Source organism: Dermacentor andersoni, chromosome 8, assembly GCF_023375885.2.
Source record: "Dermacentor andersoni chromosome 8, qqDerAnde1_hic_scaffold, whole genome shotgun sequence".
Classification (NCBI taxonomy): domain Eukaryota; kingdom Metazoa; phylum Arthropoda; class Arachnida; order Ixodida; family Ixodidae; genus Dermacentor; species Dermacentor andersoni.
The window spans coordinates 112344293-112366614 of NC_092821.1; the positions used below are offsets into that span (position 1 = coordinate 112344293).

Sequence of the window (22322 nt, forward strand, 5' to 3'; positions counted from 1 at the left end):
GTATACTAAAACAAACTTAACTGCACATAAATAAGCACAGCATATTATACAATACTGGTGGCAAAATACTCTTAATTTCTTTTTGGCGCTTTCCATACGTAAGAATCTGCGTTGACCCTGTAAGGGGGGGATGGGGGGGGGCGGTAATGGTCCAGGCCTTAATGTTATGGCGAATGATCCGTTTTACAACGCTCTTTCGCGTTATTTTTGAAATATCCCTAGGACAATATCAGCGTTTCCATGTGAGATCTAGCCCGATATCGACGCAAACCTATAATGCGCATCGTGATCGTTCCATTCCGAGAACTCCGTGAAGATCGTCATTCCGCGCCACTGCCTCGTCGGTCAAAAGTTCGAAAGCGAAAGGATCATTGCAAGTTGTTCTATATATATATATATATATATATATATATGCTAGCTGTTTTAGTTCTTTCTTTCTATTGATTATGCCGCAACAAGTAAAGAACGGTCATATCTAGGACCCAGCCATTTTGGCAAGTGGACTGCATTGCATGGCAGACATTATAAGCAAGAAAAATTAAATGATACTATGAACACTTCAAATAAGAAGCATTCGATTCACAATAAAGGCACGTCCCATTGACATTTGTCGACAGTGTTATCTATTTTGTACATTTCACGGCGTGGAGTGTGAGCTCATTATGATATTTAGAAATGCTAACTGGTATAGAAAATGTCTGGCATTCAAAAGTCAACCGCCATTCACTCAATAAGCGTCTGTAATGAAATTAACGCAACCATTTGCTGCTTCGTCTATCCGCGTTGAAAAGTATTGCGGTTTGGCTTTGTATATTTAGCTCGGCGTGCGCAGAGCGTCACGGCAGCTCTCATTCCCAGTTCAATAACGGCAAGTCGACATTTTGACACTTTGTGTACTGCCAGCGCTACAGCTGTATTTCGCTGCTCACTCCAGCAGTCTTCCATACCAAATTTCCGACTAGAAGGCGAGAAGTTGCCAGATTGCCCTGCAAGCTGGATCACCATCAGCACCAGGTTGTAACCAATGCCGGACCAGCGATCCCCCCAGAAATCCTTAATTCCTATCTAATGCGTCATCTGGGTCTATCCCACGCCTGAAAAGCATCTGATGAGGTCATCTAACCTTAATGAGGGCATCGACACATTCCTTTTCTTCTGGCATCAATTTCGCAACTTCACTAGGCCACCTGCTATCTGCGAAGAGGCCTTTTGAAAAGGAGCGTCTGGTTGAAGACGCATTTGTGCGCATTGGAGATTTGAACCCGGTGCCGACTCTTGACATTTGTCACATATCTCTGTTGAGCTGCTTTTACGCCAACAAGCGAAGGACTTTCGGCTCCGAAACGTTTCACATGACTATTCCAATGGCGTGTTTTGTGGTGGCTTCCTAAGAGGATAATTGCTCGGTTCATTGCGCAAGTGAGCTGGTGATATGGACCACGTTGTAAAGTCCCACTCAACGATTACACGCGGTTGGCGAAGTTCCAGAACATTGGAGGAAACAGAAGGGCACACAACAGCGTAGTACCTTCGTTTTGTCATCGCACGCAGTGCTGGCAACCCGACCGTAATGTGCACGCCACGCAACAAAGACACAACTCGCCCATCTTACTGAGGTTCTACGCAAGAAAGCCTTTTTTTCTGATATCGGTGGCTATTGGACTGTCGCTGCATAAAGGCAAGGGCACACACTAGCACCGCCGGACGTCGTCAAAGAAGAGGGGGAGAGCTAGCACGGTGACAGTGAATAACGGGGAGGGGAGAAGAACGTCCCTTCGATTGAAGACGTGTTGTTATGCGGGGCATCACGCAACAAGCCACGAGCCTCTGGGTCGGACGGAGGGAAGATGACCTGCTGAGGAGGCTAGACGAGGGATTATAGTCTCTCGGCTGTCACAAGGAGGACGCAAAGCGAGTCGACAGATATGAGCAACCGGACACCAGACGCGCGAAGCAGTGAGGATGATTGGGCGTGAAGGTGGTGTGAAGTGGGCGAGGAACTACGTATGAGGGAAGGCGCGCCTGCGAAGTGTTGCCGAGGGAACGTGGGAGAATCGGGAGAGGCAGGACTGGGGAGAGAGGGTGGGGATGACGGGAGAGAACCCCCGCCGACGTTAGCAACGGGCTCACGAGGCAAGGCACGCGAACGCGGGCGCGCCGTGTCAGGAGAGAGCGACGACTTGGGAAAGGCGGGGAAGAAAGAGGGAGAGGAGGAGAGGCGCGGGAGAAGGAAAACAAAGAGTGGGAAAGAGTTGACAAGCGCGCGCGAGTCCGAGCGCTTCGCTCCCGGGCGCGTCATATAAAAGCGCAGGTTCCGGCTCGCCAGCATCGCCAATTGTTCGCAACGTCGAAGGAGGCAGTTTGTGAGCGCGCTCTTTAGGAGACGCGAGCAGGAAAAAGCAGTTTCGTTTTCGCTTCGCTGTTCGGTTAGCGAGATCCTCTTGGCACTAGTGTCTTCGACTGCTGAAACTCTTCAACCCGAGAGGAATCATCGTTGACAACGGATACAACTGACGAGAAAGAAACCCTGTAGAAGAGCACTTTTACCGAGAAGTACCAGTGAGATTATTGGGACCTGCTGACTTGATCTGAGCCCGGATACAAGTGGATGCCATACAGCTGAATGCACTATACGACAAGCCAGCCTGGTAAGCCGCAGTGAAAAGTTATTTGAGAATGAATGACTGCTATTTGAAAATGGCTGAGAGTGCTTGCTGCACCACAGCGACGCAAACAAAACCTATATATTTAGTTCTGTTTTCTCGCGCCTGCATTTACGACGCCCGCATGATTCATTTTCAGGTTCGTAGTTTTTGGGCTACAGAATGCCCAGCAGTCCGATTCGTCGGCAGAATGACGCGTGTTTTCACGCAACTGTCAGCAAGAGATGTACAGGAAAGAGCGCACCTGATGTGGTCCAAGATCAAATGCCCCGAATCATCAGTTCAATTTATGTCAATCGTGTTCAAAAGCAATGTACGTTTATCAACGCACGTTAAGCAACAGGCGTAGTCGGTAAAGGCGTGCACGTTAGTCATGTCTACGTGAAATGTTCGTAGCTGATTTCTTAGCGCGAGAGCTCTAAGGTAACTCACTATGACCCTCTTACCTTCATGACTAGACCGAACAAATCAATCCATGCCTTGAACGTCCCACGTGCACATACAATATTATGCTTGTACACTTCCTGATTTCTTTTCTTCACGGGAAGTTCTTCGTTGCGACTTCTGAAACTAGCGCGTAGACTTTGTGTAACAGAGCGCCTTCCAAAGAAAACAATGGAGAAATATGCGCAATATATCCTTCTATGCAACGGAACCAGGCGTCCACGCATATTCTCTCTAACGAGGCAACCAATAGACCGTTTTTACACATGTGCAATTCCCGTTTGCGGCGTGTCCAAGAATGCGCGATTGGAAATTGTGCCTTGTTGAAGATTCGATTAATTGTTTCTACCTATACTCATCTACTTTACAAGCTCTGAACACTGTCACTGTGATAAAGTTAGCTGTCACTTTACAAAATTGCATTTATCAACAGGCCAGCCCATATAATTTCTAATAATGCTGCTCAGATATTAATGTGTCGCTGCCACAGAGTGAGTTCCTAAGGGGGGCGTTGCCGTACTGTTTAAAAAAGTAACAATGTGTGAAAGCTTAAGGTTGTCCTCAACGCGCAATTTTACTGAAACATCGCTAATGCTACCAAATAAAACTTCGTTGGAATCAGGTCGGCCCACGAAGTGCTGATTCTACCGCCAACTGTTTTGAATTAACGCTCGCTCATTTCCGCGATCCCGTCTACCGTCTACGTTTACCCTTGAAGTGCTAATAGCGAATGCTTCTTGAAGAGATTTGCCATTTGTCTTCGAAAGGCGTTGTACCCGAGATCTATGCCCTGACCAGGAGGTAGTTTCCTTAAATTCGGAAATTTTTCTTCTTCGCAAGCCCGCGTAGAAACCCTTGTCTAGCTTCCCGCTGCTCTCGAGCGAATGACAACATTTATTTTTTCTTTCAAAAACTTAATGCCCCTGGCGGGTTTTCGCAGAACTGACTCGCTAAGAAAACATTTTATTAACCTGAAGCACATTCACATCGTTTTCATACAAACGAGACTGCGGTGACGGGTGGGAAGGTGCAGTCGTCGATTTGAAAATCATCAACACTATACTTGTCTTGTAGAGCCTATGGTGTTACTGGCACTTGCGTGCCAAAAGGGCGGCATCATGGATACCAGAAGACAAGTTCATACTTAGGCACTTGTTCTGTAGGTCTCATTGTGTTGCTGTGACCTCTTGAACGTCAACGCACACGCGAGGAACACAAGCCGCCTAATGCGCGGCTCGCGCTTTCTGGGCTCCGCGAGAAAGATGTGTATCAGAAAGCTCTCACATCACGACATTCCCTGCCAATAGAACATCTCCGCAGCACCGCCTTTCCGTCTAGCTCGCGGTCAAAAAACTCAACCATGTAAACACCCGCGTGTACGCATCATGCCGCTTTCTCGTGCACCGCGGCGGCCACGACTTCACTCGTAGCGATATCTCAGTGTCCGTACCATTGCACAGCTGTGGAGCAGGTCGCAAGTTCAGCTCCCGACTACTCAGTCTGCTTTTCAATGGTGATGCAATGCCAAAACACTGATGTACCATGTCTTGAGTGCTCACTAAAAAATCCCACGAGAGTGGTCAAAATTATTCCACAGCTTAAATCTCTACCCCCCCCCCCTCCCCGCCCCAACGAAAGGTGCACCCGTGTGTCTCTCTGGGATGTCGATAAATCAATCAGTTCATTAGTTGATAGTTGATCGATCGATCAACTATCAAACAATAAATCAATCGACCAATAATCAAAGTGAATAGCTGCTCCGCTTGACCCAGAAGAAATGTTACGGAATGACCGAGCATGTACAGTGCAAGAACTAAAAAAAAAAAAAAGAGCAGGGCAGAGCAACTATCCTGCCCAACTCAAAAATATAAATCATTTTTCCTGACAGAACTATATGGTGCTAATGGCCGACAAATCGTGCGTAGCAGAACAGAGCCCAGGGATGCGACGCTGTTAACGAAGCCGCGGCGCCCACGAATATCCAACGCGGCCTACCTTTCTCGCCCCCCTGAAAAGAACAAAGCGACAAAGAAAAGAGACAAATAGAACACACCTGGCTAATCTAAAGTCGCTTGCTCGGTCTCCAACATTTGCACGCTCGCGCCTCTGTCATCGTATAAACATCCACGCCAAGCTTAGTGGAAAGAGGGCTAAGGCGAGAGAAGGAATAAGCAAGAGGGTAAGAGAAGATCCTTTCTAGAGCACATTTTGGTAGAGGGCGCCGCAGGCGCCAGACTCCCTCTGCGAACCCCCCCCCCCCCCCCTTTAGCAGCACGCCGCGAGCATAACGGAATGGCGAGGGCAAAAAGCGAGAGAAAAAAAAAGGGAAATGCAGCTGGAAGCAAGACGGAGGCCGATGTTGACGCCGTTTCTGGAGAAAGCACAGCTGCGGCGAAGGAAAGGGCAGACGAGGAGGCAGCCTATGCCGTCTCATCGAGCGTTACAGTCACCCTACAAGCTGACACACCGAGAGCTTTGCTACCGAGCAGACTGTAACAGAGTTGGTTTCGTATCTTGAACCTAACAGAGCTGAAATATAGCAGCGGTGTCGCTCCACCATATCACTGTGCGCGACAACCACGAGAGTACGCGTTGCGGTCGCAGGCTTTGCCTAAGGATTCGTCGTCGTGTCACAGCTTTCCACAGCTTTCGCTCACTGGCGAGGTCTTCATGGATTCGACGAATGTCCGGCGGGGCTCGCTGTTTCGGTAAGATCACCGCAGCTGCCATGCTTTGTCTGTGCGTGTTATTGCGCGTCCCACAGCTTCGCCTGTTGAACGTTAGCATATGGTGCCGTCTTTCGCTTTGGCGTTGTAATATCAGAAACGCGACTACGGACGCGTAGTCGAGTCTAGAGGAAACAACGATGCACCTGCTGAACACGCACTGAACGGTTATTGTTGAAAACGTGTAGGCGCCCAGAAGTGTACAATATCGCCAGAATTCTAAGTTAGGCAGGGAAAACTTATCGCCAACACCATAATACCGCTTTACATAACCTCCATAGAAGCTTCTGCCTGTGGATACCTCAGAAGAGCAATTACTCGGTAATTTGTTTCTAGATAACCATTCTGGAAATCCCATAACATTTCGCTGTTTCTTTTTAAAGGATGTGATTCCCATGGCGGAGAAACAAGAAGTGAACAAGTTCTTTTCATTTTGCTTCAGGTAGAACGGTATTTGAGCTTTGCGGAAATGTATACCGATAACAACCGTTTTGAGCACGCCACGCCCGCAGTGTCAGAGGTAAGCTGACACAACGTGACGTAGCACGGTTTTCTGCACAAATCCCGTGAACAATACAACACAGTTAAACAGAAGAAACCGGCGACGTGAGCAATGAGACGCCAAATACATGAATACAAATCATTCTTGCAGACAAAAAAAAAATGAATTCTCGGTTGCTGAAAGAAATGCGTCGGTATGTGGCTCGCACACATTTAGCTCTTTCTTTCGTCCTGACGAACCTCCGTGCAACGAGCGTCAGGTATACCTGAGCAAAGCACCGAGATTCACCCCTGGTATGGATTAGTCATCCAGGCCCTGTATTCACAATGCCGTTCTTACGTAAGTACTGCCCGCGATCCGCCCTCGCCTCGGTGATCGTTTTAGCGGCGCGACGCCTGGCGGGCGCCCAGGCTCCAGCCAATGAGGAACGTATCCTAAGGACGAAATGCGCTGTGCCATATATAATTGCGGGTGGAAGCGTTTTTCGTGTACTAACTTGAAAGCATATTTACCGTATCTCTAATTTGTATAGCGGAGTGGGCAGATGGTAATTAAACTCTCTTTTGTTGATTGCTTGCATTTAATATCAGTGACTTGGTCACTATATTTTTTATTTAATTTTTCTTTAAAGCTTACCGTTCAACGACCAGAAATTGAATATTCGGGGTATTTTATTCGGGGTATTCGGGGCACTACCGACGCGAGCTGTTGTTTAAAAGAGCTACTGCTCCTCGAAAATCGATGCAGTGGACCACCATATTGGTTTTGCTAAATCTACTTGTCCATACGCGCCCATAGGCTATGTACACTAGTCCACCAGCGTGGTGTCAGGTGGGGCTGCCTGTACAGTAGGCCTTGTACAGTGGTTCTTAAAAGAATGGGAAAAAAATCATCATCATCATCATCATCATCATCAGCCTATGCACTCCGAATCTCATTTCACGTAAGTCCCCTTAAATATGTGGACCACATTTTGCAAATGCATTCCACTTTCTCTAAAGACGAGAACATACAAAGTCACTTGTGAGAAAGGCGAATTGAAATCAGGCGTCATAAAGAGCGTAAAATCGGGTCCAATAAAATGCACACGGTATACTGAGAGTAAATCATACGAACCATACCCAATAGTTGTCGAATATATCACTCGCTTCCGGAAATCTATGAAGCACCTCTAGCCCTTGCCTTTGTAATGCTTCCGTTGGTCATAACAAATGGGATCTTTCCGAACCTTAAGGGCTGGCGGTCCAGCGCATAGCCTGTAAAAATCAGTGGCTTTCGCAGTGGTGTCCCGGACATCCTACTAGAAAACATCGTAGATCCTCATCCGCATAGGCACATTTCTGACCACTAGCGCGGCATATTTATTTGAAAACATGATTCGTCAACGCACTGCCACCTTCTTGATTATGTTGTGGTGAGATTAACACTGGCAAGGACAATATGACAACGAAGGGAACAAGGACACAAAGGAACGCAACGCAATTCTTCTTCTCATCTTGTTTACCCGTGCCATCTTGTCTTCCTCATTAATCCCGACTATTCAGTCTGGGCTTCTCATGTTTCGCTCGAACGTCATGCATTCATCGACGGACTCCAACAAAAAAATATTTAAAATATAGGTGTGACTGCCCGAACTTGCGCTAGGCTCTCGACTTCAACCGACCTTACCATCGTCTTGTGCAGAGTAGCATTAGCGGCTAAAGCTAGATAGGACGCATTTCCAGCTTGTTTTCGTCGCCAAGTCACTGCATTTATGTATCACGCAACTCCTAAGCCGTAATCAGGGTCGATAGTGCTCTGAGTCATGGGAACTTAAAGCGGCATTCGTACGAACTCACTGCCTGCGTCACAGCAGCCTGAGCTGGCCCACCATCTTTTATTTTTAGCCGCCAATTAGTCCTGTTTGCATTGCACGGCTTGGAATAATAATTTATTAGTCACGAAAGAAGGCGATGTTCGCATCTGGCCGTAAAACAAAATGAAGAACACAGTTCTCCCGACTTGGTCGAGCAATAGAGACACGGAAAAATTCTAGTTCAAGAGACTTTCTTGTAGAAAAACACTTGCGCTCACCAAGGAAATGCATATGACTAGGAGAGTTCCATTGTTTTGTGAACGAAGACTGACCGCCTCTCCTAACGACCCGGCTTGAATGTAGGCTCGTGCGCTTAATTACGGCGAAAAACAAAGCAACCTAGAAATTAGCGCTCTTATATGTCAGCCCTATAGAATTTTGCAGCTGTTTGGCTTCGTGCCGCAGTAGGGTAATGCTTGCAAACTTTCTGCAGCTCTTTAATGGATTTTACGAGGAACACTCGTTTAAATACGCAAGCTCATAATGAGAGCCGAGATCCGAAATCACTGACCGAGTAGAGCTTTAGTTGTGCGTCTAGCCACGACAGCAATCGTCGATTAGCTTTTTTGCCCTGTGAGCTGCACGAATGTGTATCAGGTAGGCAACGCATCATCTTTGTCCGCAAACTCATGTTGATAGTATCACAGTGGCAGTAACGACGTCTACTTGTTCCACGCATTAGATCCGCTTGTCTTCCCCCCCAAATAGACATTGTTGCGACTGGGGGTTCGAAGACGTGGGATCCTCCTTCCTCGTGAGTGGGTAAGTGAACGTGAGGCTGGGCCCGATATTCAGGACGTTTGACAAACAGGTTTACATTTACATATGTACAAGGAAATGCAGAGTAATACAGAAAAGTTGGTGATGAAGTTGTAGCAACCGATCACTCCCGCCGTCCGTTGCTCCTTTTATGCCTTGCGCGATCATTGTTCAGTAACTTCGCCCAATCAGGAGTCAGGAGACCGATGACATCAGGTTCCACCAATCCGGAGGTCGGTTGCCCTTTCCCACAAAAAGGGAACTCGGTCGGGAACGCACTCACATTACTGGGCACAAACAGGGAAAGGAGGGGAACGTACGCCGACTCCGATCATATTCTGACAGGTGACGACCATATCATCGCACTGACCGCGTCTCCGGCTCGGACGTGCCAATTTGCGCGACTGACAAGTGATGGCCGTGTGATACTAGTTGCTCAAACCTCTCCTGAACGAAGTACTCCCGCTGCTGGTCATAAATCACCCGCGCTGAGAGCCATTTTGACGAGGCCGTCGGCCCGTTCCCCATATTCGCGCGAGCCGCGACTGGAGGTTGTCGCGGGGCGAACGGCCGGTCACAACAACATCTAAGGAGACAGCAGGCTTGAACAGGGCGCGCGTAGTAGCCTGTGTGTGGATGGCGACGTCGTGCAATTCGCAATGCGGCGATTCGGACCAGAATGCACGGACAATTCGTTGGCGCGAGTGCATCGGTTTGAATTTCACAAAGCGATCAAGTAGCTTCGCGGACACGTCAAGTGTCGTGGAACGGGCAACAGACGGCGTCATTGCCAAGAGGAAAACTGATTCTCTTAGCGCGGGTTTCCTCCTCAGTGTGTTGATCCACGTCCGCACGTTTATCCTATCAAAAAAAAAAAAAAATCTATAGATACCGTTATCGAAAAATGCAATGATGTAGCGAACATCGCGATCGTGTGCCTTGACAAGTAGCGGCACATTCGGACTGATTAACTGCTGCGAGGTAGTAAGTTGGTTTGCCAAGTCCCCCGACGGGGCTGCTCAACAAAAGCAGCCACGACAGTGTTTTAGCGCTTCCATAGCAACGACATAGCTATACAAATTTATATTTACATATATAAACACTGATCTGTTTACACTGCGGGTAAATATATAGGCAGTGATTCCGTAAATCCCCGAAGTCGGCCTGGAATTGCCTCAAAATGCATCTCAACAGTCACAAAATTCATGTTTTAACCGAATGTTGTACAAATGCTTCAAATGTTGGAAAAAGATATCTTGCACTCATGGTTCACACAGACATTTCACCTAATAGAATATGTTCTTGTGTGGTGCATATTGCGAAAGTTTAACGCGTGTCGAAGGAACCGCTGTCCCGATATTTCTGGTCTGTATCTATTTACACGAAGCCGCACCACCTTGTTCGCCCGTCTCGCTACGCAAATCAGTGCGTTATAATACTAGGCATCTGGGGCCGGATTCGCGAAGCTTTTTCGTTTATAAGTGTTAATTGCCGTTGGCTGGCCGCCTTCGCTAATTATATGTGCAGCGTGATGATTTACTCAGAATTTCGCTAAGGAACAATTCTGGCATAGAACGTTTCTGTGAATGCGGGCCCTGGTTCTATTCAACATTGTTAGCATGAAAACCTACGCTGTTTTTTTTTTCTTTCTTTCTTTCTTTCTTTCTTTCTTTTTGAGACGGGCAAATTTTCCAATAGATGAGTAATAGCTGCGATGATTAATTCACCTTTGGAAAAAAAGCTAATACGTCAGAAACAAGGGCGCACTAACGTAATATCGCGAGCGATAGCAGACGACTCTCTGTGCTTGCGTGTCTCGGGTCTTGGCGCAGAGAAAACAACGAAATATCGGCGCCGAAATCGTAATGGCGGGCTCGAGCAATAAAGAAGAAGGGTCAGACGGTCCCTTCCTGACACTGCACTTTGTCAGGGTGCGTCTTACGCCGCCCCGGAGCCCATGGAAACGGACCGCCACAACGACGCGTCGCATCTCGAGCCCAACGACCACAAAATTTGCGGACCACAACGTCTGGGAAAACAAAACAAGAACAACGCCTAATGTGTTCACAAGCTCACACCGATGCCTGGTATTAGAACTTCCAGCCTCTGCTATAGAGCGTGTGAATAATATTACGATGATGTGCGTTTTTACTGTCTATAGCGGTACGGGCGGCTCCGTACTTCAACGTCCGCGCACTGTTGTGATCCACTGTACATAACGAGAAATGCGCCAAAAGTTTCCTAACACTCGCAAGAATTGGTCTTCGGATACTCACAAAAGCACATTTTCTTAAAACAACGACAGCGGTTAACGCCGTACGTTTTACGCCCACGTTTGCGGTTGGACTGGGCAAAAACGTGGCAGTAACCGAAGAAGCGAAGTGAAAGCGTCACTATATCTGTAAGCGTCGATGCACAGAAATTCCGAAGAAAAATTATTCTGCCCGTATCGGCGATAGGCGGGAAAAAGTCCTGACAATAAGTGAAATAAGCCGACATCAATCATGGTGCCAGCATAGCAAAGTAGGCTTCCCGCTCTCAACGTCTGCGACGACTGTTTAACGTCATTCCCCAATGAAAAGGGCGTCATCGCCAGAGCTTCGCGATATCGTAAACAACAGGCAGCATAAGTACGCACGCTCTCCACGAAGCTCTTATTCGCTAATGGTCCGATGCGAAGCTCAGAGCAAATAATTGGTCCGTTTTGCCTCCAAAGAGGCTTGAAGCGATCGTTCCCCCTACGCTATCCTGCGAATCTCCGCTATGCCCTTTATTCCCCGACTACTTCGGCTCCACAGGCCTATCAAGTGAGTAAACTTCCACAAAGCATGGCCCCGCGAACCGAAGAGCTCGGTACCACGCGACGGAGTAGGCAGAATACATCTCGGCATGTCCCCGCGCTAGCGCCACCAACGCTCAATCGCGGCTTGTACTGTTGAGCTACTGAAACGTGAAAGCGGCGACGCGACGCGGCCTTGACTGCAGGAGACATTGTCCAGTCGCATCCGATTCCATCAGCAAAATTAGAAGGGCAAAAAAAAAATAGTTCGACATGCTGGGACGTCTTACGAACTGTCGTAGCAACCTAGCCTTGTCGTGTAGATCCGCCGAAGCGACCTCGCAGAGGGCTGGAGTATTCGGCTAGACTATAGGATCAGCTTGTGTCCTGCAGCCACCGCCGCCTGGCACGTCATTTCTGCCTCGAGAAACGTGGCTGCCGTGTCTGCACGACTTCAGACTCGCGACGGCGAGCGAGGTTGTGTGTGTCCCGTACAAATTCCCTTTTTTTTTTGCGGAACTTCATTGATACAACTAGTGTGAAATGCGCACGAACGATTGGCGCGGCCCGTAGACGCCTCCCCCCCGTGCGGCCCACAGACGTCCCGCACGGGTTCTGCTCTCGTCCCTATTTGTGCCGCGACGGGGTCGAGAACACAGTGTGAGCAAAGGGTTGTTTGTTGTCCGCATTACGCGAGACGTCTGTGGCGTATGTACAGTCGGAGCCACTGCTGGCGGGAACACGGGAGCCGTGTCATCGCTATGCGGAGAACCCCGCCAACGGCGCCTCGTGAAGTCTTGCGGCGCATGCGCGCTCACAGCGATTGGCGAGAAGCCCGGCGAGTTGTCTTCGATGACAACTCGTCTGCCATGACGTCACGAGGCGAAGTTGGCGGCACTCAGCGGAGGGCTGCCACGAGCTCCCGTGTTCCACGTAGCAGTGGACGTGCCTGTAAACGTTAAACATTTCACTACTCGCGGCTGTCGCCGCCCGCGAGGCGGCGCTGGCGTCCGCGCCGCGGTGACGGTTCTGGCACGTCGAGCGCGTTATTGCGGGACCATTTCGCAATACGCGTCGCAGAATTAAATCGTCGCTCGACGGGAACTACTTTCTTTTTTTGTCGCGGCAGCAGCAGGTGATATCAGCTTGGCAGCTCGCAAATTTGCCCACTCACCGAAACTCGGGTTTGCAAAGCCTTTATGGCACGGAGCTTGCCAAAGAAAAAAAAAAAACTATTGGAACCCACCTTTTGAGCTTTCGAAACTTCATCGTAAACGGCGTCTCTATGTTTTGAGTTCATTGCACTGCCGGAAAAATGCATTTTGAAAAAAAAGAAAAAAGGAACGCGATCTCGGGCTGCTTACGAAATTCTCATGGATGCTCTAAACCGTGTTTTCCTGGACTCTCATGTGTAATGTATTTTGCCATACAACTCGGATACCAGCGAATGATGAGACGTAGCGCTAAAGTGCTTTATTCTCGAATTTCCGCGTCCTCCGCATGTCTTTTTCTCTCATGTGCGGGACCTTTCTTTTTTTTTCGTCGTCGGGTATTGGTAGATTTCGGAACGCTGAAAACCAAATTTACAGACGTTTTTGATACTGATTGATACATGATACTGATACTGATAAATGGCACCGTAGAGGCAACAATCCTGACTACATTCACGAGGCCAAAAATACCACGAGTGGTATTTATCACCATCGAGACTGTTGAGCACATTCTGCTGCTTATTTGTGGCCGTTATCATTTTTTGCCCAAAATAATACACGGTTATTGATGTTCATTATGATAATCATCCTCCTAGTGACTACTATGGTGATCGTCTTCATCAACGTACTCATTATGTGGCTCACACATGCGCAACAGATCCAAAAATCTCATATAAGAACGCATTTGTCATATGTGCTTTCAGATGAAAAATACGTTCTAATAAGCAGTCATTGCGTCTCTAAAAGTCAGCATTAAACTCCTAATTAAGAAATCGGCTAGGTATTTGATTTTTCACGAGTCGACGACACATCAGTTCTCGACCGCACGGAAATCGGTGTCGATGAAATGCCGTATCATGCAGACGTAAATGGCCTCTGGCGTCATTTACTGGGAGTCATTAATGATTGGTTACTCAAATATGCCCCCCCCCCCCCCCCCAAATGAAGAGGACTGATAGACCAAACCCATGGATAACACGAGATATTATTCATCTGAAACGGCGACAGCGCCATACACGTCAGAGAATTCAAAGAGATGCGACAGCTATCAATACCCTCAATGCGCAAGTGCGTAGCGAGTTACAAAAAAAGAGCGAAAAGCTTTTTCTTTTCCTATACGTTGACTAAATATATGCAAGAATCGCCGCAGACGTTTTCGAGGTACACGTCAAGGAGTAGAGACACAATGGAAGCCGTTCTTGTAGACGGTATGTCGTATTCTGAACCCTCCCTCCTTGCTGAAGCGTTTCAGAAGTACTTCTGCTCTGTATGCATTCCAAAGGATGACGGTACTGTCGTTACACACTTACGCACGAATATTTCCGACAACGATATAGTTATCACGAAAGAAGGTATAAATGCTGCCTTGCTAAAACTAGACGATAAAAAGTCGCCGGGTTCGTATAAGATTCCGAACGCTTTTCTCAAACGTCATTCTGAGTGCGTGGCATGCTTTCGCGAAAGGCTTTTTTTCGTTATCGCTTCATAGTGGTATTATACCTGCTGACTGGTTGATGGCAAGGGTGAAACCAATTTTCACATCTGGAAGCAAGCATGACATGAGGGGTTATGGCCCGCTGTCTATTACGCGCACAATATGCAAGGTCCTGGAACACATAATTGCTAAGGAGTTAGTTCAGTACATATAAAGTAATAATCCTTACTATAGTACGCAGAATGGCTTTCGAAGAAGTCTATCCACTGTGACCCAACTGTTTGAAACTGTCCGCAGCTTTGTTGAGGCAGTCAACTCGAAAGCGCAAGTTGTAATTTCAATTGATAAGTCTCCAAGGGGATGCCAACAAACCATCATTATCATAATCAACAACTGCAACGTACCGTGCAACGGGTTAAGGTATGTGACATGTGCGCGACGTAGTCTGGATACCTGTGTTTACTCTACGGTACACGCTATGGTGCCTCCTCGCAAGGTACGACCCACGGCTGAAACAAGCCAATCGTAGGACTACGTGTACGGCTGCAACCAGGAGACGAGGTGGTGACAGACAGCCATCCAGACTGCTTGAGTTAACCAGATGCAGCTACTTGCAGCAAGCACCTGCTATACGCAAGTGCTACATGTTGGGACACCTGAAGCAATACAACGGAACCGCAATGCAAAGTTTGTACGCATGTCAAATGGCACGACACGATGGTAATGATTATGATGATATAATGGCATTCCATTTGAAACGGGACGGTGAAAAACTGCCACCTGGCTTGCTCGAATTAATCATCTACGCCGTACGTGTGTTTCATTACATTAAGTACATCTCCTTGATATTCTTTTTCTTCCTCAAAACTTATTCAACTGCCTTGTACTGTTACCCGTGCATCGGTTACATGGCGTTCTACCTTTAGTAACAATATGCGAGTGCAATGCCACGCGTGCACGCACCGACGCTACGCGGCGCGCATGTAACATCGCGTGTCTCCTCGCGCGCCACGACGCGTTTATAGGGCTTCTTGCGCTGCATGCAAGCAAGCGCTGGCGGGGCTCAGTGGTAAAATAGCTCACTCCTACGCAGCGGGTGTGGATTCAATACCGGCAGGAACTGTGCATTTTTTTCACGTTCTCGGCGATAGCTGCTACGGAAACCGGATGCCGGCGGTGGCGAGCACTGCCACCCGAAATGCCCACTTGGAATGAGCGCATAACAGCTTACACTGCAATATATATATATATATATATATATATATATAATATGTCCGCTTCTTCTCTTGATCAATGACGCTTTCAGTTACTGGGAATGGGTTACGTAAACCAATACCGGACAAACAGAATAGGAGATTCTATTACCATACGCAACCAAGTCGATAGATCTGAAATTTATGCTTTTTTAGCGAGTTTCCCTTTTCTTCTTTTTTTTTTGAGTCCAAAGCTCAAACGGATACTGATATCGACGCAGGCGTGGCAATTTATGCCATATATATTAGTCGTGTTTGTTTTATTTTGTTTTTCCCACACCGGTCAACACTTTCTGTTGCCTTGTGTCATAACGAGACCAGACCTTGCCACCGTGAGAAATGTCAGGCTTCCGACATAAATTTCCGTTGTCATATAGGACACTTTCGGTCACGTTTCCAACGCTCTCATCCATTGACATTTGCGAGACTCGTCATATTCGTCACCATTACTGCGCTGCAGATGCTCGAAATCACTGATCTGCATTCAGCATCCGGATAACATTGTTCTCTTTGACGTACCGACAACACTTTCTCCGTTTAATGGGCGCGACGTCTCATAGCGGCAACAAGGACAGTCGCCTCGTGATTGAGAGAAAAAAAAATATTGTTGTCATCGCGACGTGACGTAGGCATTGCGCCAGATACTTCTGGGCCGTTCTTCTCGGACTGCTTTCGTCATCGAGTCCACCAGGATGCGCAATCTAGTGCGACTCATAGAACGTCTTACGATAAAAAAATAAAAAAAATCTGTTGTTCCATTTGAACAAAGGGTTGGTGTTGTTGGTTTGTTTGTTTTTTTAATTTTTCGCGAGGGCCCTCGACAGCTCACCAGGCGTTCCCGTACGTTTAACGAAAGCGCTCCACCTGCTGCAACTCGAGGAGAGTTCTCGCCAGACCAAGGCGGCACAGCTGTCTGTGGGAGCGCGCATGAAAGGACCTCGTAAGACGAGCGCTGTCACATATATTCACCGTTTGACGGCAACGAGCCCTTTCCACGCCAGCTGCTGGGCGCGCACGCGCTCGCTCTGTCACGACCGCGACGTTACGCTACCCTCCAGAACAACTTGAGGCTCCCGCCGGCGTTGGGTATCGCACGTCGTAGGAATAGCGTTTAGTGAAATAATTCCACATTCCGGTAATTTAGCGTATTCGCGCGTTAGTGACAGGGACAGAACATGGATTTCGAAAAGTGGTGAGTTGAATGGAAGACCGTCTCTGCAGCTGAGGGGAACCGCGAGGCCGCCATTTTTTGCTCCTAGCATCCGCCCTGTTTTCTCCTCCGACTGTCACGCCCCTGTGTGTGATGATTTCCTATTCATCCAGGGTGAGACGGCGTTGAAAGTAAGACAACTGTGCTTGCGGGTTTCCTTCCTTGTTGGGAACACTGGTTTGCATGTGGGATTGGCTTGAAAGTTGGTCACATCTGCGCTTTTGTGTACGATGATACAAAATGGAAGGATGTTCACATGCGGTGTCACAAATATCGCTGAATTTATCACTTTGTTTGTTGCTTGCTATGCATTCTGAGAAGCTAAGCGCCGCACAACGCGCACAGTGCACAGCGCGCAATTGGCACAAAACGCGCAAATCAGCGTTAGGATTTGTTTAGATAACAGAACGAATTGTCGTAGGTAGTATTTTAGTAAAGATCAATAGGAATAAACAGTGTTCCATTCTATTACTATAGCAGGCCGCTGGATACCTGCTTTACACACTGGGTGAACTGCCAAACTGAATTTCTTGCGCCTAATTCTAAACAGAAGATTCCCTACACCAGTTTGCTCTCGTACACGTTGTGTGTCGCTTATCTATTTTTCCCGGCCTCTTAATGTAAAGCCTGTCTTATTTTTTCATCGCCAGTTGCAAGGTGTCCACATCTTCTTTCCAGTATTATTTGTTACCTTTGATGCGTCAACCCCATACGTAAGTTTTTGTAGAAAGAACAAATTATATATACTCGTCTTCGCAGCAATCATTCACTGCTATTGAAACATTATCGCTAAGTTACCCATAAAATTTAGTACTGCATTTTGTATGGGCTCCAGCGACTACGCCATCGCCATTCGCCCCCCCCCCTCTCCCTACCCGTCACTTTTAAGGTAGCAAACTGTACAATCGTCTGGTTCCCCTGCCCCATACCTTTGCTAACTTCGCTTCTCTATGCCGTTAGTGCAGCGAAACGTTTCCGACCAACTGACCTGTTGGTTCTTGCCTTTTTTTTTTTTTCTCAAACGCAGGTACTCTCAAGTGGCCCAGGAGGCCATAGAAGAAAGGAGAGATTCCTCAGCGCATCTCGCCAAGTCCGAGAGGCCGAAACGCGAACGTGGGGGCAAGAAAAAGCAGCAGCAGCAACAGCTCCCGGACAACGAGCACGCAGACAACATGCCAACGCTGAGCGGATTGCACCTGCCGTCGTCGAGTCCCACGGGCACCGGGGGAGTCGCTGCCCCGGGCGTGGCCCAAGCTTGCACGGTCGTTCGCATCGCCGTCATGGGTGCGGCTCGCGTGGGCAAGTCGTCGCTCATACAACAGTTCCTGTACGGCCGCGTGCCCAAGCAGCACAACGCCACCGTGGAGGAACTGCACAGGCGAGACTACGGATCTGCCAACGGCGGACGCCACAGGCTAACCCTCGAGCTGCTTGACACGAGCGGGAGTTACCAGTTCCCGGCCATGAGGCAGCTGGCCATCACCACGGCGCAGGCGTTCATCTTGGTCTACGCCATCGACGACATGGAGTCGTTCGAGGAGGTGCGTGAATGTCGAGCGTGACTTGCATCTTAGCCACAGCCGCGTGTGTTTCTCGAGTGGCGTTGAAGCCGATGATGAACACATTCGAACGCCGCCACGCTCAGCCAGATAGGCCTAAGCAAAACGCTTGCTGTAGTAAAAGCTTTCCCAGAAGACGGTCATTCTAGGGACCTGCTGGAGCCAGCAATGATGACGTTAAAGGGACTTATTGCTTGGCTTCTCGATAAACGGAAACGACGCAGTGTCGTCGATTGCATTACAGCATAAAAGGATTGTGGCTTAGAATTTGGATGTATACGCTAGCCATTCTAAGAAAACTGCAACAGATCGAAACGGGAACAATAGCTATTAGATTGCGATGACGGCGGATGCAAATTTTTGCCATGAAGTCCCAGTAAACATACTGGAGTGTCGACATGTCGTCTTTTTCGCGCATGTAAACTTTCAGAAAAAAACAATTAAAAAGCCAATGTACCGAAAATCTATAGGCATTACACTATGAAGTAAGTCTACAGATTTTCTTTGACTGAGCAATATTCGTGAATTATTCAGAGCTCACATTTTCTCTCTAACATTTATAAGCTTTAAACAGCCCTTTTATATTCTGTTGACCATTATCGACGAAAAGAAATTTGTCGTGAACGATTTTCACTCGTTGACGTTGTACATACAGCATACTAGAGAGCAAGCCGGTAATGAACGAAAATGGACTGCTTGAGGTCTACAAAAAATATTAGCGATGCTTAAGATAAATATATATGGCTGGTTTTTCTTTCATGGCAAGAGGCTAAGGCAGCTTTCGTCGCACAAGCACGCTGCAGGCCCATTGACGTTGTTCCTTAAATCTTTAACATATTCAAATGAACAACCACGTCAAAAGAGTCCCAATCGTGCCTTGCACAAGTGGCTGATTTCATCACTGTACCGAAGGTTATTGCCTTCCCGAGCCGAACGTCATACACACAATCGTCAACCTTTGTTACACAAGCAGTGCAGTGCGTTAGCATTTCGTTAGTGGTTCACCTCGCTAATCGTGCTCTTCGCGAAATGCATCACTAGACACGCCATCAGCGCGTAAAAAAACGCTGCCAAGATTCATTTTCCGACATGCGTTCTTTTTTAATCGCTATAGTATTCCTCAACTGTCGTGGTGTTTTCGCCGAAACGGCACTGGACTGACGTCTTTTATTGGGGTTCCTCCGCAGGTTCGTCGGCTTCGCAACGAAATCCAAGAAGCCCGCTCGGAGCTGGGCAAAGGCATGCCACCGGTGGTGGTCGTCGGAAACAAGGCTGACCTGGCGTTCAGGCGCTGCGTGGGCTACGAAGTGGCCGAGACCGTGGCCACCATTGACTGGGAGCACGGCTACGTCGAGTGCTCGGCGCTCGAGGGCCTCGACGTGGCACAAGTCTTTCACGAAGTACTCATGCAGAGCAAGCTTCCCGAGGTCCTGACCCCCTCCAACCGGCGGCGACAGTCCTGCCCGGCCCAGGTCCACTCGCACAAGAGGCTCTACAGCAACGGTGCCAAGAGACACAGCTGCATATTATCATGAACAGCCTCATGAAACCGCGGAACATTGCGTGTGTATTCTCAGCTATATCGCAGAGTTCAAACAAACTACGTGGTACGTTGACCGGCGGCTTGAACGGGACAGCGAACACCACTTTGCTCCATTGAAAAGGAAGCCCAAGATGACCACAGTGTCTAGTCACATCTAGGGGTTGGCGCCTGATAGAAGTGAAGGTTGCGTGACTTCGTGCCTTTCCGCTGTTGAGATAAGCGTTATAATGGCTTCTTGCCGAGAGTGTTGGTTGAGTCTTGTGAAGGACAAAACATGCTGCACCTTCTTCACTTCTTCGAGCACATTGCTTTCGAGGCCTTCGTCTGCTTGGCAGTGGCACTCTAATTGTACAAGCTCTAGCGACGCATTGTCTGTGACGCGACCTGTTGACAACCAAATGCACCAGGCGTCCATCGAAGTTACACGATGAAAGCCCTCGGGTTGCTCGTCATTTTAGTGGAGTGCAAAGTATAAAAATTAATCTAATTGCCTCCGGAGACCCCTGAGTAGGGCCGAATCACTCAGTACCCTAATTAGATGCAGGTAGCTGTAAAAAAAAAGCTTGGCATATAGCGTTCACCGCCACTTCTCTAGGCGTCCCAACGTACATATATATTGAATGTGGCGCGACTGAATGTCAAGACTCTGGACATGCATATCTATGACGCAACAATGAACGTGATGAACGCGAACGGCCAGGCCACATGTACAGAAAAGTGAGATGCCTTATTCACACCATGTGCTCGCTCAATGAGTCGAGGCCTTGTGCTTTCACCACGCATGAAAATTTCTGGGAGCCTGTGGTAAACGCGTTGCTTAAGGTTGCTACACAGGCAACTGCGATGCTGATGTCGATGTGCTGCCGAGTTTTCCAAAGGACAGTTCCTTCTACTGCGTAACAGGAACTGTCATTTTATTCTCTTTCTTTTTTTGATGACGACACGCTTCTGCAAGTAGTCTGTTGGAGGCTCTCTCTATGGTGATGTCATGAGAAGTGTTTTATTGAACATGTTCTATTACATATTCTTCGGCATATAGTCACATGTTTAGGCATTACGAACACAATAGCAGATCTCCATTTTTCATACATGTTGCGCTAGACACTAAGAAGGCGTGTTCACTGATGCACTGGTACAAAGGCTTGCCTCCACGTGATGTCCTCGTAGACATTTCCAGTTGGACAGGCAGCGCGAGAGCATGCACATATCATTGAGCCGGTGACGCATCACTTTTCTCTGTTGGATCATCCTGCTGCTACGAAATGCGACAATGGATTAACATTTTGTGGGAGCACACTTTTTTCGGAGATCAAAGGAACAGCAAGTGTGGATGTCTTTTCGCCGAAAGCTTTCATGCCAATTTTGAGACACAATGAGAGCGGAACCGGTAACGTGATTTAGCAGACTCGTCTAAATGTGCTACAAATCACAATGGTTTCCTGCGCTGCGTAAGACTTCGGCCTATATGTCGGCATGACTACACGGCTAACTCATTAAATACATTTTTAATCACGCTATCTAAATGTTGTTATTGTCTGTGCTCCGTTGTTGCGAATGCGTTGTATTTATTACATTGTATTTCTTTAAACAAGAGGAACGGTTGTATCTACATACAAGATCAAAACGTTTCGGTTGTGCACATCAAAGTAATATATGTAAATACACAAGCGACGTCAATGTAATGGGCTCCACAATTTCTCGTGCTGCCCTCACTCGCAGGGATGCACGTGTGTACGTGCTGGAATCCACCCTTGTGCTATTTAAGCTATACGCGTTTTACAATGTTATATATTGTCCTGTCATTGTAATATAGTCCTGTCATCGCAGTATTTATTTCCTGTAAAATAATACCTGCTCTCACCTTTTCTTTTTTTTTCTTTTTCCGCGCACTGAACGAGTCTTCCAATAAAGAAATTCTGACAAAAAGAAATCTTTACTGTGTGTTTCATGGTTTCTTCCAAAGTGTGGCACCGTATTATATTAAAGGGGGGATGGGGACAAGCTACATCCTGCTGACAACACGGTTTCATAATGGCTTCTTAAAGGATCGGGTAATATCGCTCTCACATGAACGCCCAGCTGGACCTACATAGGCAATAAATATCTCCGCAATAAATTAAATATTTTGGTTTCAAGGCATTTATCATGTGGGACAAGGTCGCATTCCTGAAACACTAAGAATCGTTGAAGTGTGTACCAATATATTAGATTTTATAATACAGAATACAAAAATATTTTTTAATTATAAGTTAATTATGCACGTGTTGAAACTCAGTCGGCTCTGCAAGAAAAACCCTACAAATAAAGACACGACAGATGTTTCACACACAAAATTCTTTTTTCCTATAGAACTATTAAAAGATGAGCTAATCTCATCTGGCAC

General features: G+C 47.6%; 1 protein-coding gene and 1 long non-coding RNA gene across 7 annotated transcripts in view; one reads left to right on the forward strand and one right to left on the reverse strand.

The window, feature by feature from the left end:
* LOC126529216 (uncharacterized) overlaps positions 1-22322 on the reverse strand; it is a 530839-nt gene that overhangs the window by 231640 nt on the left and 276877 nt on the right. Inside the window, exon 1 of one of the 2 annotated variants that reach the window (XR_011896101.1) lies at positions 5161-5348. The exons of the other annotated variant lie outside the window; for it this stretch is intronic. This is a non-coding gene — a long non-coding RNA (uncharacterized lncRNA). Of the gene's footprint in view, positions 1-5160; positions 5349-22322 lie in introns of those variants that run through there. 2 annotated transcript variants of the gene reach the window in all.
* Positions 2345-21869, forward strand: LOC126529214 (GTP-binding protein Rhes-like). Of its 5 annotated transcripts, none has more exons than XM_055069689.2 (3): positions 2345-2648; positions 17865-18378; positions 19584-21869. In XM_055069689.2, the coding sequence occupies exons 2-3, from the start codon at positions 18010-18012 to the stop codon at positions 19929-19931; spliced, it is 717 nt and encodes a 238-aa protein (XP_054925664.1). In that variant the 5' UTR covers positions 2345-2648; positions 17865-18009; the 3' UTR covers positions 19932-21869. The 5 variants fall into 5 exon arrangements, with proteins under 5 accessions (XP_054925664.1, XP_050032770.1, XP_054925662.1 ...); XM_050176813.3 differs by lacking the exon at positions 2345-2648 and adding an exon at positions 5449-5815; XM_055069687.1 differs by lacking the exon at positions 2345-2648 and adding an exon at positions 8747-8787.